Source organism: Chiloscyllium plagiosum, chromosome 1 (genome assembly GCF_004010195.1).
Source record: "Chiloscyllium plagiosum isolate BGI_BamShark_2017 chromosome 1, ASM401019v2, whole genome shotgun sequence".
Classification (NCBI taxonomy): Eukaryota; Metazoa; Chordata; class Chondrichthyes; order Orectolobiformes; family Hemiscylliidae; genus Chiloscyllium; species Chiloscyllium plagiosum.
In genome coordinates, this window is record NC_057710.1 from 73,334,708 (window position 1) to 73,353,751 (window position 19,044).

General features: G+C 37.4%; 1 protein-coding gene across 3 annotated transcripts in view; it reads right to left on the bottom strand.

The window, feature by feature from the left end:
• Positions 1 to 1,593: 1,593 nt before the first annotated feature.
• The window catches only part of LOC122549456 (DEP domain-containing protein 1B-like), a 30,810-nt gene continuing 13,359 nt past the window's right edge, over positions 1,594 to 19,044 (bottom strand). For 2 of the 3 annotated variants that reach the window (XM_043689323.1, XM_043689305.1), the window contains exons 3-11: positions 18,493 to 18,631; positions 16,464 to 16,591; positions 14,872 to 15,002; positions 14,085 to 14,132; positions 11,774 to 11,914; positions 8,416 to 8,582; positions 7,738 to 7,914; positions 7,360 to 7,539; positions 1,594 to 5,925 (exon numbers count right to left, since the gene is read on the bottom strand). In XM_043689323.1, the coding sequence (XP_043545258.1) occupies positions 5,764 to 5,925; positions 7,360 to 7,539; positions 7,738 to 7,914; positions 8,416 to 8,582; positions 11,774 to 11,914; positions 14,085 to 14,132; positions 14,872 to 15,002; positions 16,464 to 16,591; positions 18,493 to 18,631 (1,273 nt within the window). In that variant the 3' untranslated portion in view covers positions 1,594 to 5,763. The remainder of the gene's footprint in view (positions 5,926 to 7,359; positions 7,540 to 7,737; positions 7,915 to 8,415; positions 8,583 to 11,773; positions 11,915 to 14,084; positions 14,133 to 14,871; positions 15,003 to 16,463; positions 16,592 to 18,492; positions 18,632 to 19,044) is intronic. The other variant, XM_043689314.1, reaches the window with a different exon arrangement.

Sequence of the window (19,044 nt, forward strand, 5' to 3'; positions counted from 1 at the left end):
GACCATTATGGAAGCCAGCCTTCTATCCATGAAGCTGGAAATGTGTTGCTAGAAAAGCGCAGCAGGTCAGGCAGCATCCAGGGAACAGGAGAATCGACGTTTCGGGCATAAGCCCTTCTTCAGGAATAAGCCCTTCTTCCTGAAGAAGGGCTCATGCCCGAAACGTCGATTCTCCTGTTCCCTGGATGCTGCCTGACCTGCTGCGCTTTTCCAGCAACACATTTCCAGCTCTGATCTCCAGCATCTGCAGACCTCACTTTCTCCTCAAAGATTTCTATCCATGAACTCCACTTATATTTCTCATTGCCATGGAAAGTCTGCCAACATCAAAGACCCCTCACAGTAATGCTCTCTGTAATGGGAAGATACAGAAGTTTGAACACAAGCACCAATAGATTAAAGCTTTTTCCCTGCCATTATTAGACTGATGAAATAGACTCTAACTTCAAATTATGTTGACTTTGTTTTACGCAACTCCTGTGTTGTGCAACCTGCATGCCATGCTCAAAGCATCGTATGATCTGTATGTCCTTGTGTGCTTTGATCTTCCTACAGTGCTTGCAAAACAAAGCTTTTCACTGTACTTAGGTACATGTGACAACAATAAATCAAATCAGCTTTCAACACAACAGTGAGATAATCCTATTACCTGTACACAGGAGTGTCTGGTGGGTGGTTTAATTGGTGACAACATTCACTCTTCAATAGCAATTGGAATCAAGCTAGTAGTACACATGATTGTTCACCAGCATACCTTCTTCCAACCATGTTCGTATAGAGTCACAGAGGTCTACAGCACAGAACAAAAGTAACTCTTTAGCCCAGAGTCTGCGCCAGTCAAAAACATCCACCCAGCTATTTAGTTAGTCCAGCTCGGTTTCTGGGTAAAAACAAGGACTGCAGATGCTGGAAACCAGAGTCTAGATTAGAGTGGCGCTGGAAAAGCACAGCAGGTCAGGCAGCATCCGAGGAGCAGGAAAATCGACGTTTCGGGCAAAAGCCCTTCATCAGGAATCTGGTCAATGGAAAACAGAAATCGATATTGGGGGAATTCAACAATAATAATGCCACTGAATGTCAAGGAGCGATGGTTAGATTGTTTCCCTCCAGATAATATTGTCTGAGACAAATATTACTTGCCTTGGGCTGATGAGTGGTCTGGCTGCTATTCAGGTATTATTTGAGGATTGGTGAATGGTGCAGAACATTGCTCAATCCTCAGTACATTCCTACCATAAAGAAGGGAAGATCATTGTTGAAACAGCTGTAGTTAGTTGTGCTGAGGAACACTTGCCTGAGGAAGATGCAGCGAGGTCTTGGATGAGATGACTGACCTCCAATGACAACAAATCTTCCTTTGTGCTAGGTATGAATCCAACCAACTGACAGCTTATTCCCCATCCAATGACATATTTCAGGTTTGCTCGGACTCCTTTAAGCCACACTAGTCACTCTCCCCTCACCACTCTTGTCCATGTTTAAAGAACCAGTGACTTAAAAATAGATAATTCATTTACAAAATAACCTGTCTGGTTCACAGGTGGTGTGGAGATTTGACAAATATCCAGTAAATCACCAAGTTAATTCATTACAAAAAATTTATTAGAAACAAAATAGCTCAGTAGTTCCATCCGACAGCAACAGCAGAGAAATACAATTTTGTATTAATTATACTACTTTCTTACAACTGGATATTTACTTCGTGTACCAAGTATAAAAAAGATCCACTACTGCAACTAAGTTGCCAATTTCAACGTGAGTAAAACACACACATTCCCATCAGAGTGAATACTTTAATAAAAAAGCCAGCTGAAACCAGAATACTCTCACATGCTGTCCAGCAGCAGCATCAACAGAGTGTGGCAATAGGTCACCACACCACCTCAAGACTAAGGAATAATAAGGAAAAGATGTAACATGGAACAAAAAAAAATACTGGCACAAAAAAAAACTGGCAAATTATTTTACAAACATGAGGAATGAACATCCAAATAAGTACATCCAAATAATGAACACTACTTGAGACAATTAATAGCTTTTGAACACTGTAACAATGCAAAAAAGGGAACATATTCAGTGATTAAGACAACTACAGTAGATGATAGCACTTCGGTGATAAGCGCAAAATGCATTTAACAAATTAGATTAAACTTGAAATGTTAGAACTCATACAGTAAAATGTTTTCATCTGTGCAAAACCTAAAAGTCTGTAATTGCCAAATACTAATTAACTAAAAAGGTGTGTTTGCCCAGATTTTAAATATATTGAAACCTTGCTGATTTGTGTGTGTGGGTTGCCCAACTAGTGAGCGAAGGATTATGAGGTTCAGACAAGAAAGTGGAGCTGAAACAAAATCAACCATGATCTTATTGAATGGTGAAGCAGATTTGAAAGGCCAAATGGCCTTCTGCTCCCAAGTCCTATGCTCTTTCATGGTCTCTTCAGTACATTATGGTCGGCAATATATTTATTATATACAAGGAGGGGACAAATTGGACCAGAATTCACTATCACAAATGTTCACTTGCTAATGCTTTATATTGGATTTCGTACTGGACCTTAATGTAAATTAGAGCCAAAAAGCACAGCATCTTCTGTGGAGCATCAGGGAGCTGTGAAAAGAATGGAGATTTCTAAATCTGTGCATCTCTTCCATCAATTCGATTTAAGAGACTGAACCAGAAATTGTGATTTGAATACGGAATTCAATACAAAATCAGGCACATATAGTAGTGAGGAGGAGAAAGGACAACTGGATGGAGACAGAAAAGACAAAGGTTAAAATAATTAACTGCTAATAATTAAAATTTGAAGGAATTTTACACCTTTAAAGACTAATTTCAACACCAGAGAGATTGTTAAAAGGATATATGCAATTGAAGACAAGAACCACATTTTCCTAGTAGGTTTAGTTCTCAATGAGAGTAGTACAGCAATGGCACACTATTCAACAGCAAAATGTCATTTTAGGAAACTTTCAGAAATATTGCATCACAAACTGCAATCTCCAAAGTCCTGCATTTGACTGAATATGCTTGCTCAACAGACTGTCTAATTTTCATGTAAATAATAGTGAGGTTGTTACACCCATCAAGTTTTCTAATTGCAAAACCCAGCCAATGCTGCCGTTATTAGGCCAATGGTCATAATCTCCATTGTTTGCTGTGTGTCCATCTAAAAAAGATAAACAGTCAAAACAATAAGACAATGGCCTAGTGGCACAGTAACAGTAGTGCAGTATTTATAGGTGTTTTCATACTATAGCTTCTCCAAACAATAAATTCTCAACATGAGACACACTATCAGAAGCTGATAGCATTTCAAAAGGAGAGAGTAAATGCTGGAAAATTAGGTGCTACTTTTGAGCTAGCTGTAAAGAATTGGCCTCAATAGATTAGATCTACACCACAGAAACAGGCCATTTGGCCCAAACAGTCCACTTCACTGATCCAGCTGGAAATATTATTTGTTTCTCTCAAAAGATGTTCCCTGACCTATTAGCTGTTGGAGCACTGTATTTGTAATTAATTTCCACCACCCACAGTATTTTGCTTGTGTTTTATAGGACAGTAAACAGATTTTTAGCAAATTTTATTACCAGTGAGGCATAGGATGAATTCAAAGTGACTATATTTCAGAAGCACAGTAAATATATTTTTGTTATTACTATGAGTAGCTCATAAAATGTAATGCATCTGAGACAAGGTCTCTTCAGCAAGAATTAATTGAGTCTCATGTTTAACAAATTTTCACATTAACATTAAGAGCTGCCCTAATAACAGTTAGTGTTTTTAGGCTACCTGCTGTAAATGTTTATCCATCATGTTTAGCAAATATTTGAAAGATGAATTGGAATTAAAACAGCTTTAAAAGTAGTTCTAAAAGCATAATATTTATTGCACATTCTGAGCTGTCCTTTTCAAATAAAACTTCTAGGTGTACAGTAGGAGGCACATCTGAACTAATATCAAGCAAATTGCAAGTGCTGGAAATCCAAATGTGCTAGAAATATATCAGGTCAGGTAGCATTTATGGAGAGAGAAGCAGAGTTAAGGTTGCTGGTTGATGAAATGGAAAGGTTTTAAGCAAAGAGAGACCGAGAAAGAGAATAGACATCAGGGAAATTCTGAAAAACATAGGGCAGGAGGGGTTAAACAACAAGAGATGATACTGTAGCACCAGATAATAACGAAACAAGAAATAAAAGATGGGTCTGGATGGCAACAGGAATAACAGAATCATTCCCACAGCTATCATCGCCAAAATAAATGAGTGCAGAGATTAACAGGCTTCAACAAATTGTAAATGAGCTTGGAAGGCTGCAGAGTGCAAGAGATAAGATGCTATTGCCTGAAATGATGAGTATCTTTAGAACAATGTAGGTGGCCAGATACAGGAAAATCAGAGTGGGATTGGGGTGGAGAATTAAAATGAGAAGACCATTGGAAACTCAGCTTTTTGGACTGAATGAAGGTGTCTGGCAAAGTGTCACCTAATCTGCATTCAGTATCCTCTACATAGGAGAGACTTTCATGACCAGCAAATACAATAACTGTAAAGAACAAGAAAATTGCTATTTTAGCAGCAACATTTGGGGCCCTGAGAATTGAAGTGGCAAATATAATGTACTGCATCTTATACATTTGCATGGAGAAACGAGGGGTTGTTGGGTGTGAACCAGAGTATCAGAGAGAGTGGTCTTAATATAACAAAAGGAGGGCTGGGGAAGAGGTGTCCGCTGTTGACATCATGCAGGAGATAGTAGAAATGGCAGAGGATCTACAGAATGTGAAATGTGATGGGTGAAAGGTGAGGACAAGGGAACTTACGATGCGAGAAGGAAAGGAAAGGCGGTGAGCACAAGTGTAAGAAATTGAAAAGACAGGGTTGGAAGTAGTGGGGGCTAGAATTGTCAGTTGATAAAACAGAAGATATGACAGAAGCGCTGGTATAGGAATATTGACTTTGTACCCGTTCTGAGTGTGTTAACTGAGAAACAACGAGAATAGGGTCATTAAAGGAAGCAAGAGGAAAATGTAGGAGGAAGGAGGAGGAAATTTAGTCAATGAGCTTCTAATGAATATTGGCTGATAATCTAGCAAAGTGAGATAATTAAAGTTAAAAACCATAGAGACAGACCATGTGCAGGTGAGGGAAGGACAGAAACTGGAAGCAATGTGGATTGTGATTTCCAGCTTGTGGCAAGAAGAGGAAAAATCATTTTTTCTATTCCTAAATAAAGGGTAATACTAACCACCCTCTCAGGTTCTTGATATTCCTAGCTTATCATGGAATGAAGAATACTCTCTTGAAAAGAGACATCTATTGTCTGTCATTTTGCAACTGGGATTAGGTCACCACAAAAATTAACACCAAGAATACACCCTTAAATATGCCAACATTATTTGTTTACAGTTAATTACTTATATCAATAACTAGGTGCATAATACTCAAAATTATATTTCTTCTGTGTCAAACAATTTTCCTTTAACACTTAAATGGTTATTAGATCAAATTGAACTTGCAATATATGGTATTCAATAAACTTAAAAAGTGAATGGTTTCTCTTAAATTTCAGCTATTCATATTCAATAAGTAACAGGGTTCAGAAAACGCGATTGAAAGTTTTTGCATAATATGCAATATAATCAGCACTTGTAGCACCAAGGATCTTCAAATGCCATTACCACATAACTGAGAACAGAGGTCAATAACCAAAGAAAATCTCACATTAGCAGCAGCTTGCCACAGCTATGAATGTATTACATCCGGAAACTCCGGGTTCTATTAAATGGCTGGAATGATTTCTTCATTGTGAAAAACATGAACTGTGGTTTAAGCCTTGATTTTTCAGGAAAGACCATTGCCTCACTCTCTGCTGTTGGAAACCGAGTTTTGTAAATATCAGGATAGGATTTCTGAAACTGAAGAGAAATAAAAACTAAATTATGTAAAGCAAATACTGCATTGTTTTATAAATTAAAACAAAACACCACAGCAATTTGTAGCCCTCCTTCACTAGAAACAAGAAAATAATTGCCATAACAACCCACAAAATAAAGTTCACTGAACAAACAATTTACTGGGATTCCAATGAATAACAAAGCAAATAAGTTCTTGGGTGTTGTGAAATTCAATTTCCTATTCTGAGCATTGAAAAGGGAATAAAATATCTATCTCGGGTTTTGTTTTTATATTGATTAGATTGCAGAGTCAAGCAACTGCCTTTAAAAGTCATACCCTACTTGTTAAAATTGCAGTTTCATTGGGTATGATTTACACCCCTGTTGTTGTCGACAGGATAATGGTGATATTGCACTCATGCTTTTTAGATTTTAGTGCTCGCATGACCACTTATGGGGGAACTGCTAATACAGTATGTGTGTATTAACACTACGCAACTAACAAACATTCAAAATCAAATTTGACTGATTGTTTCCTGTGAAAGATTCACAATGAAGTGAACAAGCTCTCGTTAGGTATTAAATGGCCCCAAGGTGATACAGCTGATTATGAAAGTTGACAACCAAGTCAATTTTCTGTGTTAAATACATGAACCAGTTGTCTGGCACTTAAGAGTAGACATTTTAAAATTACTGCAGGAGGGCAGTTTGCATATTTATTTTCTAAACAGCATTATTCCTTGTGAACTTTAAATGCTATAATAACTGCAACTGTGCCAAGGAGGCTATGAAATTTATAAAGGTTGGTCATGTAGGCTTAGGTGATTACCACCCCAGCAATACTCCTGCACATAGCTGGAGATATCACTTCACTGTCTGGACTTGGAGTACAGACCGCTTTCCTATGCAGTAATAAGTGCAGATATTTTATTAAACCGAAGTTTGGACTTCTAAATGTGGCTATACATTTTAGAATGTATTAGACATTCAGCAGATTCCAAAGAAAATTATTCTTAAATTAAACAGGTAAATTCCCTACATGACACAAGTAGCAGTATGGAGAGAGAACATTGCAGATTTGATCTCTAGTCACAGTTGAGATTGCTCTGGTGCGACAGCAGACATACTAATTGGATACAGCATCCTTGGGCTAGAGAAAACGTTTAAAGAAAGATGTATTGCAGGGACTAGATGATGTAACCTTTTATTATGACAGGTGAAACACTGCCAGCTGTAGGGCTTTAAATGACAACAATGAAAACCATACACAGAACAGAGCATATTGCTAGTGTCATCATATTTGTATGGACAATTTTTCTAGAAACAAACTAGGGTCAGTCCTACCTTAATTGGAGGGTACAGAATGAAGGAAAGCTACACTTTAAGAAAAAAAAACACATTAAAATATTTAGTAATGAGCAATACCAATGAAAATTAAGTTCTTAAATGCTTAACCTGCTTTAACTTCTTCTTCTTCTCTTTAACAGAAATAGTTTTATTCATTATTATTTCTTCTAGCAGGGTTACAACTGCAGCTTGAGAACTTCTCTGTTCTTTACAATCTTCAGTAGTAAACTGACAAGAGGTGGTGTAGGAAGCTACTGTAGCATCGGCGTCAGCACCTGCATACTTTATCTGGGAAAAAAAAACAATTAATTTTGAGGACCTTGTTGATAAACTTTTAATCATCCAAGCTGTAAGAGTAAGTTTCTAACATTTTAAAATTACTGCAGGAGGGCAGTTTGCATATTTATTTTCTAAACAGCATTATTCCTTGTGAACTTTAAAAAATTATTTCACATTTCGCCTTGAATCAAATACTCTTTAAAGTACCTGAACTCTTCTGAGGTGGGCCAAATGTTCCTCCACTGCACTTTGTAGATGGTCAGGAGCTCTCAGAATATCTTGGTAATGGTCCATCATGAAGCTGACAAGTCTAGTAGCTAGCAACTCATCTAGGTCCACTTCATCCTCTGAACACAGGATACAGCGAGAGAAGGTTTGAATCATCTTTAATACAACAGAAAATAAGGTTTAGTAGTTTGGGTTAGAGATTGAAAACTAAATTTTTTAAGTTGAAACTTGAACGATTCAAAAAGGTCTGTAGGAGAACATCTGTGAGAAGTGCATAAATGAGTTCATTTGCTTTGGCACTAACATAGGTATCTAGGCTTATAGATCCATAGTTCCCTGAAAGTAGCAACACAAGTGGATAAAATTGTCAAGAGGGCATATGGCATGCTTGCCTTCAACAGTCAGCGTACAGAATATAAAAGTTGGTGAGTCATGTGGTTTTGTATAGAACTTTATTTTGACCACATTTGGAATATCGCATACAGTTTTGCCCACCACAGTACACCAGAAGGATGTGGATGCTTTGGGGAGGATACAGAAACCGTTACCAGGATTTTCCTTGAATTTGAGTAGGAAAACTCCCTCACATTGGAATATGCCTCATCATCTAAGGAGTTACATAGTAGTTTCATGAACTGGGTCAACTGTCAAACTCACCAGCATTCTGTTTGCAACAGCATCATGAAGGGGTGGCATTTCTACATTTTGAGCAATACGAGCGATCATTCTCATTAGGAGTTGCAGCTTTCTTCGGTTTTCCGGGGGCACAAGGAGGCAACAAACTTGAAGAGCTTCAATACCATCTTGCGTTTGTTGCAAAAGACCTAGCTTTCGTAACAGAGCAGAATTAAACCAATAGCCATTGGAGCCATATACTGTTCCAGACAAGTAAATTAAGTCTGAACAAAAATAATGACACGGAAACTTTAAACAGAATGCACTGACCGCTTCAGAACGTGATTCAATGACTTTACCACAAACTTGTGAACATCATTCCAAGCTTGCATAACACATTTTTAAAATCCAATTCTTTACTTAAAACAAATACATTGAACAAGTCATAATTCTGAATAACTTATATGCAAAGAAAAAAAATGAAGTCAATTATGAAAGTCATTTCCAGGAAAACAGCATTAACTGCATCAAAATCAAGTTGAATTTAACAAAATCCAGTAGATGGTTCTTAAAAGCAGAACAGGAGAACCTTTTTGCATAAGGAGTGTCTACTTGGCTTACCGCTAAACACTGTACATTTTGATAAGCTATTGAGTACGGATCGATTATCAGACTTCACTCAGTCCAGTTTAAAATGCTGGCATACTGCCCAAACACTTTGGACTTCCAGTGGCTTGTTTAAAGAGTAAACCTAATTTGCTGCTTCTGTAAAAAAATGTTTTGCCACCATGTTTTATGTTGAAAAATATTGCACTCAGTTTTAGATCTTTGGCTTTATTTCAGTTAGCATCTTTACTTAAGATCACAGACCGGACCCACTTTAAGTTCACATTGGAAATTTGATTTACTCAACTATCTCAGAAGTCTTGTATCTTATTGATAAAACATGCATTGACTAATTTTTTTTTGCTAGATTAGAGATATTTCATAGAATCCCTACAGAGTCAAAGCAGGCCATTCGGCTCATCAAGTCTACACCGATCTTCCAAAGAGCACCCCATCTATAACCACCAACCCTGATGACCATTGGTGGCATCATGAGCTCATTGCAGCAGCTAGCAAACAAAAAGATGTCAGTACTTCAACACTATTCCAGATACACTTGAATCAGTCAAAGAAAACAGGGTGGTGCCATATTGCAAAATGAGACTGGGAAAGATGAACACCAACATGCTGGGAGGCTCTTCAAAGCACACAATGTCGTCAGGATCTTTCCAGATCCTCTGTCAACAATCATGGAGAACTCTACTACACTGGTGCAAGCCTTAAATGCCAAGTCCATCCAGAAGACTCATGCCATTAAAGACAATATGGAAGACAAATGCAAGGATGTGTCAACAGTGCGATGAAAAGCCACTTACAAAATAATAACCAGCTCACTTTGGGTTCTACAAGGGCCATTCAGCTCTTGATCCAAATATTGATGAAAGACCTGAACGTCCAACCATGCAATACTCTATCAGTACTATACTGAAGTGCCAGTCCAGGTACTTAGTGCTGAGGTCACTGATGTGACAGTTGCCAATATAGTTTCTGAGCCTTCAGTTAGAGTGTGCTATCACTAATTATACAAAGATAAGCTAGTTTAACAGCATTAGCCACTATTGAATTAGTCAATGTCAATATTACCATATTTCTCTCTGGTGAATCTATAAACCTACCATCCCTCTTCATTTTTTGTTGGTCCAGCCTTTCCCCAATCCTCATTCGAGGATTGGGTCATGGACTTTAATTGGATTGGTCCATACGTATGGACAAGGTACTGCAATTATTTCATAGTGCCACCTTCAGGATTGTTGTCCAGGAACTTCTCCCATTGTTACAGTCTACCATCAGGCATACTGGAAGGAATTACAGACTGACAATCAAGCTGTAGGGACACATTTGACTGCACATTCTATGGCCAACATGATGTGGAGCTTCAGTCAGAAACTCCAGGTACAAAGTTATGGACACAACCATTACACCAGAAGGCCTCCCCACTATTCACTAGCATCTGACAAGCAGAAACTATATATTTGGAGAGGGTTGCCAAATAATGTTCTCCAATTATAATTTAAGTCTTCCTTGTAATATTGACTTGGTACTACCTATAAAAAGGTCAAAAAAGCAGTTATTATCTTCCCAATTTCTATAGACCTTATGCAAAAAGAAAATTAATGGCATTCATACAAAAGGAAGATGGGGTCGATATCTCTGATAAAGATCCATGCAAGAAAACAATAGACATCTTTCAGTGAACACAGTTTTACAAAATGTGTTCATGGTCTCTGGGGTACAGCTCATTTGTGAACACAACAGCCAATTTAAATTCAGCAACTGTACTGAACAATTGTATTGTACTGAGCTTTTCTTTACATACTTCCTACAAACTACTCGAGCTCTTCAAAGGGTCAAAGACCCTCCGTTTATTAATTAGACTACAAATGAAGTAAATCCTCTAAGGAAAAGCAAAATACAGAGGGTATTGGAGATCTGAAATTAAAAACAAAGAGCTGGAAAAAGTCAGGAAGGCCAACAATACCTGTGGAGAGAGAGAGAAAGTGTTATGTTTCATGTCTAATATGGTTTCTTCCAAATGAAATCAAGTCAAAATAGTATTCTTTTTGCATAAGGAAGATTTGATAGAATGTAACTACAGCTTTTGCATTGGGGAAAAATGTGATTCAAGTTTTATATTTCAGCAGCCATTGTTACTGCAGACACCAAAATTTCACCTCAAGACCCATATATATTAGGGAGCCCTGATTTAGACCAAATTTTAGAAGATTGAAGCTATCAACTCTGAAAAAGGGAAAAGTCTTATCGACATTGCTGGGAATCAGGAATTTTGGAAAATTATTTAGGAAAGACAGGCATTATTCCAAAACAAGTCAACATAGCTTACGGGGTTCAAATAATTTTTGAATTTCTTAGAGAAGCATAATAGACCACGATATATTCAAAAGCATTTGGTACTATTCCACGTAATAGTGGACTGCACAAGGTTGAAATGAGAGTGGAAAATGGTTGTTTATAGGCAAGCAGAGAGTCCTAATGCACAAGCAGCTATTTGATCAAGTCAGTTACCAGTGAAATGGCATAAGCTCGAATGTTGATATTCAGATAATTTAAGAATAAACAGTACCCTGCATGTCAAATTAAAAGGCAATAACAAATGATGGTTACAAAATTGTTCTGTAAAGAGATTGGATTGGTACTAAGCAACAAATTTGATCTAGCATCATTAGAAGCACAACAAGTTAATATTGTGGATGACTAATGTGAACTATGTTACTCACAATGAATATAGTTAGGAATTTATGTTCGCTTAGAATTATGCAGCGCATGTTTTACCCACCTAAAATATTTATAAAGAGCTCATAGAATTCAAATGTTAGCAATGGCTGCTTTGTCTTTTGGAAGTAATCTGCTATAGTCTTGAACACGTCTCTTTCAAACCCTGGGTACATGGGTCGGTTCAAATCACTTCCATTTGGCCCTGAAAAATGGGGGGAAAAAATAGGTTACATATAGTAGTTGGAACAACACCAAGCTAGATACTCAACCAAGATTTTTACGCTGAAGTCTGAACTTGGAGCAATTATGTCTGAAGCAAAAACTTGGAGGTCCCAGAAAAAAGGGAGTAAAAATGCGTTCTGGATAACAGTTTGAAGTCCACTGGAAGCTCGTTTGGAGGGAGAAGCACTAACTTTTGGAATGTCTCCTTCACTTCTACTCTCAAGATAAAGATGAGCTATCAACCCATGGAAAACCTTGGTATTATATATTTTTAAATCCCCTTCTCTTGCCACTGCAGCACCAGTATTTTCAGCAAGGCCCAAACAAGATAAACAGACACCTAAATCAAGCTGAAATTTCACCTGCCGCTTATCACTCAACCAACACAATTTGCTCAATGTAAGGGATCAAGACAGCTAAATGATGAGAAGGAGATTCAGGGGTTGGAACAGATCCCCAAATCAAACATTTGACAACAAAATGATATGTTAGAGAGTGGGAGAGGCTGTAAACCAGGGGCTGGGGGCCAGAGAACAGTGTGTCAGATGACCAGAAAGTATTGCTAAAACAAAATTACAATATTTTACATCTAAACTTTAAATAGAAATACAAAGTAGTACAATGTTCCTTCTTGGCATGAGCAAGGTCATACAGAATCCAACTACAGTTTTTACTTCTCACCTAAAATCTTAAATTTCAGGAATTGAAACAACTTCAAGTGAAAACTTGCTTTAACTGCTACTTGGAGCCTTTCCAGCTTCAGAAATTCAGAAATATAATGTTCTGCCTTCAATGTGAATATCTTATTACCAATACATACAAAATCACTATTTACTGCACATAAAGCAAATATGGAAAAAAGTAGACAAAAGAAAGTACGGGTCAAAACTATTTCCACCACTACTATAATTTATATTCTTAATAATAAAAGCTGTAAGTAAACTTAAATATCAAAATCTTCTCTCAGGACTCAATTACATAACACCTCCAAACAAAAAAAACATACAGTTCTTCTGCTCAAGCTTAACACCAGGAATTTGTGTTGCATGTATTTTAATAGTTTACAGCCAAAATGTTTTACTAAATACAATTTAGTAAAGTTGTATTTTAGAGTGGTGTAACCAAAGATACCCCTTGCAAAACAAAAAGGGGCATGAATATATTCATCATTCCAAAGTGGTAGACAAAAAAAAACAAAAGAAATGCATTCTTTGTCATTTAAACTATAATAATGCTGGACCCAAGGAATACACTATATGCACAATATTTCTAAGTGCTGCACAGTCTATGTAATTGTATACACTAATTACAAAGCAATTGATTATCAACACTGTTAGCAGTTAGCTCTGATATAATTGCCATGTTGCACTCTGGTAGGAAACACAGTACTGCTAGATGTTTTCCAGCATCTTCCTGACAAAATAAACAAGAGCAGGACTTATACAACTAATGGTGGGGGCCCCTGGGTGGTGCTGTAGAACAGAGAAACCTTGGGGCTCAGATATATAATTCCTTGAAATTTGTGTTACAGATAGACAGGGTGGTTAAGGCTGGAACTTCTTTCACTGGAACATAGGAGGTTGAGGGGTGACGTTATAGATGTTTGTAAAATCACAAGGGATATAGATAACATGAATGACAAGGGTCTTTTTCCTGGGGTGGGGGAGTATATTTTTAAAGTGACAGGAGAAAGATTTAAAAAGAACGAGGACAAGTTTTTTTTTTTTACAGACACAGAGTGGTTCATGTGTAGAATGAACTGCCAGAAGTAGTAGTGCTGGATGCAAATACAGTATTCTAAATGTCTTTTAAACATTATAAGTATATGAATAGGAAAGATTTGGAGGGACATGGGCCAAACACAAGCAAGTGAGACTTGATTAGTTTGGAAACAGGGTCGATGTGGACGAGTTGGATGAAGGATCTGTTTCCGTACTCTATACATATTACTTATGAAACTATATGAAATATGGAAAATGCCATGCGTCCATCAGGAGTACACTCCAAGTGAAAATGCAACAACCAAAATTCAATGATTTATTCATTCTTCAAAAGTAGAAAATTCTGGCTCATGTGTCCAATTCATCCATGGGTATGTCAGTTCAAACAATGTCACAAATGACAATGTAGGTTACTACATTAATACTTACAGTTTGCCAAACACTTCATGGCTGACAGAACCCAGTGCGGAAGCTCTTCTGTGTAAAAGATGGAAATTAATCACTTTTAGTACTGAAACCTCTTGATCAGTCTTTCTGATGAATATCAGAAACTTTAAAGCTTGAAGGGTTAAAGAGGATTTCACTTTTTCTCTCCAAATACTTTGAAACATTTACAAACATCACCATTTTGAGAGGATGCCCTGGTTGAAGTGGAGTTTTCTGCAATTTCTGCATTCAAGTCAAAGTAAAAGCAAGTTGAAGTGCAGGACGAAAATTGTACAGACCCAAAGTATGTGGAGTTTCAAGGCTAGTCCTTGTTCATCTCAGCTGGAAAACAATACCAGCTTTGCACTGAGCCTTGGTGAGCCAGAGTAAGGGAGACAAAAAAAAACTATTTTTTGTCTTCATTACCATATAGCGGTCCTGACTGGAAGAAGTGCACACTTTAGAGATGTTGCAAGAACCAACACAGCAATGATTATCCATGTTTCAGAATAGCTCATGACTCCTGGTTTTTATAAGAAGGAAACATGTTTATTAAGTCTTGGGCAATGAACTAAATGACTGCCAACATACATGTACCTACAACAAACACTGGTTAGTATTTTCAGGACAGGTAAGAGGAAGAAAAAAAATTCAAAAACATTTATGATCAAAAATGCAAGTAGGTAACTGGTCTTAAAATCAGAATCCAAGAAAATTGACAATTATTCTGCTCATATAAATGAATGTTTAGTTCAGCATTTAAGAATTTGGATTATTGAAGAATACATACCCAGTTTATTCTCCAGAATTACTACTCCTTGTTTATTAATGTGGTGAACATTATAGATGATATGCTTGGGATTAAGTAGTTTGGAATCCAGCACTCCTTCTAGAGAATCGAGTCCAAGAATCTTCTGTAAACTGAAATGCAATATAAATTTGCCTATTATTCTTTTACCTCAGAAGCAAAAGTGCATGCATTACACACACAGTAACGTAGGAGGCTTATATCATAAATTTAGCATATATATTTTACAATTTGACCACCTACCTGGGGAAAAAAAAAAATCGAAGTCATTCACATTGTATTAGCTGCAGTAAACCAGAATTTTTCAGTTTTAATATGGAATGGCAAAACGTGTCAGCGTAGACTTGGAGGGCCAAAGAGCCCGTTCCTGTGCTGTTTTGTTCTTTGTTCTAATTTTCAGGGCAATTTTTCATATTATTGGGTAGTAACAAGGCTGTAGCTGTACTCAAACAGCTTTCATAAGGTCAGAGCTTGTTCTGCAGAAGTCTTCAGTAAACTGGGATGTCGGTGATGTCATAGCTTTTGTTGCATCCAAGCCAATTCGTGATATCATGTACCGAAAACTCATGTTTGCGATGCGAGGAAACATCAGAAACATGCCAAGATAGATCAGCCACTTGCAGCAGAGAGTAGCTTCAATTTGGACTAATTTTCCCCACAGTATGTACCCGTCTCTAGTAACAGTACCACTATGCCACCAACTAAACAAACACCAAATCACCTGCATCAGCAATTAAACAATTAATGTACAAGCACTGTCTCCTAAGGTCAGTGCAACAATTACAAAAATAGGGGACGGACAGAAGAGAGGGAATGGATTAAATTAACATGGAATCGGAGAGGGAAATCATAAAGTTGTGCTCCTGTAAAGAAGGCTGGTTAATACTTTTATTTAATCTGTTCAAGAATACATCTGAAACAGGTGGGCCTTGAACCCAGGCCTCCTGGCTCAGAGATAGGGACACTATCACTGTGTTACAAGAGCCCATCCAAGAATCCAACTCTTGATACTTTCTAATCAACCTGTTCAGAGATGTTAGTACACTTCTGGAGCAGATAAGATTAAATATGAAGCCTAATGAGAATCAACTGCTCTCAAATCAACTCTGAAGCTGCTCAGGTTTACCTTTAAAAAGGAACCTGCATTTCTAACACGGACAGTACTGGCTGTGTACGCTGTTCCAACACCTCAGGATCTGACCTAAAAACTGAAAAGACAAAGCCAGTTGTCAGCTGCTACTTGAGTAATCAATGGGTCAGCTCTCCCAATTTGAGCACAAATGTCCAATGTCCAATGTCACAAATGTCCAAGAGGATTTTGCAACGTTGGTTGGGTTGGATAACAGTCAATGCTTGATAAAAGGTCATGGACTTGAAACATTAACATTTCTACGGGTTCACAGAAACTGATGCCTGGAATGTTCTATTCCATAGCAACATATTTTGAACATTCTATCCGAGAAAATGTATCAACATCAATAGTAATTGTGGGTCAGGTCGGGTAGGGTGGAGGAGTGAAAGGAGATGTGCAAGGAAATACCAAAGAGCAAAAAAGAAATAAGAACTGGACACACTATGCGAGGGTCATCGATTTCCATATCTCTTCCACAGTTGCTTGTGAAACCTCTTTCCGATGTATAATTCTACATTCTGACACTTCTCCAATTGCAATGCTATGACGCTTGTGCCACAAGTACGAATTCTGCAATAGATCATAAAGGAGGACAGTTGATAAACTGTTAAATAATATTTTAGGTCTGCAAATGATTCAGAGCTTAAAAATTATACAATAAGGTAACAATGTGAAAAATCACCATATTCACAGAACCATGAGCTGCTCTACTAAAACAGCAAAGACAACTGGCAGAGTTTAACCTGTGGGCCACCACATCTTAAACAAGGTTGAGAAGGCACAGTCTTCAATGATCTCAGCCTGTATGGGAAATGTACCTGTGCTGTTGTTGACACACCATCACTAACCAGCCAACTCAATTAATCGATTCCCATTAATTAATGCTACTACTAATCATACCCACTATTAAAGTTCCACTGGCAAGAATTTTAAAAATTCCACAGTAGTTTTTAACCCATATTTGTCACATGTATATTACTAAAAAGCTGATTGACCCATTCTTCTTGAAAGGTCTAACACAGCGTGAACGCAAGCATTTTGCACCTCAAATCACATTTCAAATGCAATTGTGTTTTGTGGTGGGGGAGGGGACGGGGTAATGTATCATGTACATATTTATGGACAATTATTCAAGGCAGATGGTCAACTTTTTTGAATTGAAACACCCTTTCAGTGAGCTGTGTATGCTTATTGAAGATATTGAAGGCAGAGGAGAAATCTTTAGTATCTCATGAAAATAAGAGATATGGAGATTACGGAGGGAGTAGAAATGTGAGCTTAGCTGTAATATCACATTTACTTAAAATTGTCTGTGCAGTGGAGACAAGAAGCCACTTACTAACCCCTTAAAAACTTTGCATAAAACCTGAATTGGGAATCCTGCTTTAAGGAAAACAAAAGTCAAACATGTGCCATTTGGTCTACAATATTCCAACCATCAGAAGCTTGAATCTTAACTGTCCTAGTAAGCCACTCTGTTGTATTCAGCTACCTTAAGTAAATGCAAGATGAACGTAATCAGACAGAACATCAGTATTGGATTCAAATAGAAAGCGACATCTAACAGGCCCTACAGGATTCAGCCCAATAGCATGTGAAAACGTGAGAAAAAAGTAGGACAATCATCCTAGTTTAGTCAAGGAATAGTTTGCTATCCTAACTTAGAGTAAGATATTGGCTGAGTCACCATTCCTGATTGTGCCCTGAATATTAGTATACATTTAAGAGGAAGTAGCCCTGGACAATCCTGAATATGATTCTCATATAATCAGGTGAAATATGGCAATGAAACCCTCATTACTTCTGCCCTTCCTCAGTTCATGAGTTATTACTTCATGTTAATACAATTTAAAAGAAGTAGAGAGTGTAGCAAAGGTACAGAATGTGCTCTGGGTGTACATTTCAATGTCCATCACCAAGAGGGATTAAGCCCTGTAGGACATAATTGGTGTAAACCCATTCTTGTGGCCAAAATAATCCTAATGCAGCCACTCAAAGCTCTTTAGCCCTGGCACTTTGAAAAACAAATAGGGGTGGATATTCAACAAACAACATAAGGAAGAACACTTAAATATCCCAATTTTCAACAGTGATGTAATCCACTACTTGAAGACAAAAGTCATGTTTCAGCCAAATATGGCTGACTCTGCATTACTAAAGATATGCAGAAAAATACTACTACTACCCCACAAGATCAACACATACCAGCGTCTTACCCCACACGAAGATCACATGTACACTCAGGTCTAGGCAAGAGGAAGAGCAAACTTCAGCTAGAATGTAATTACTTATTACAAAAGAAGCATATGATCTCTCACTTCCAAGCATGTTTCAAACCTCCAAAAAGATTTAGTAAGGAGTTTTCAATATTTCATTAGGAATAGTCCACATGAACATTAAGATATACAGTATATAAATTTCATAATTCAAATCTGAATTTCAATTGCAAAATAACTCCACAAGTGTCTTACCAAAATTATAGGCCTTACTGGTACAGGTCCAGACGTTGGAATATCATAGTCGCTCCAATTTGGAAATTTAGGATGCACATCACAAACTAAATGAGATGCCTTTTTGGGATAAGGCTTAAGAGGAGATGATGGTGGAAACCTGTAAAAACAAAATGAATATATCATGCAAGAAGTTTACTTACACAGTAGTCAATGATTTTAAATTGTTGCGAAAATATGCATTGAGAAAGGGGCTTTGAAATTTATTCTCGTGTTGTGGACATTACTTTTTGCATGCATTTGCTGGGCAAGAAAGTGTCAAAATCTTTAATTTATGCAAAATTAGGTTGTAATTTTGTAGTTGCCATTAAAGCGAAATCTATAGTTTAAAATTCAGTAGTTGCGAGATTTGATCAGGACTATTTTCAAAGGGTGGATTGGAAAAACAGCCCAATACAAACTAGCTCAAACTGAATCCTCATTAACTGTCTCAGATAAGCTGTTAGTTTTGGTAGCATATAAGTAGGCAACTTGGCACTTGAGTGCGTGAGTTACAATGGAGTGCTAGAGTTA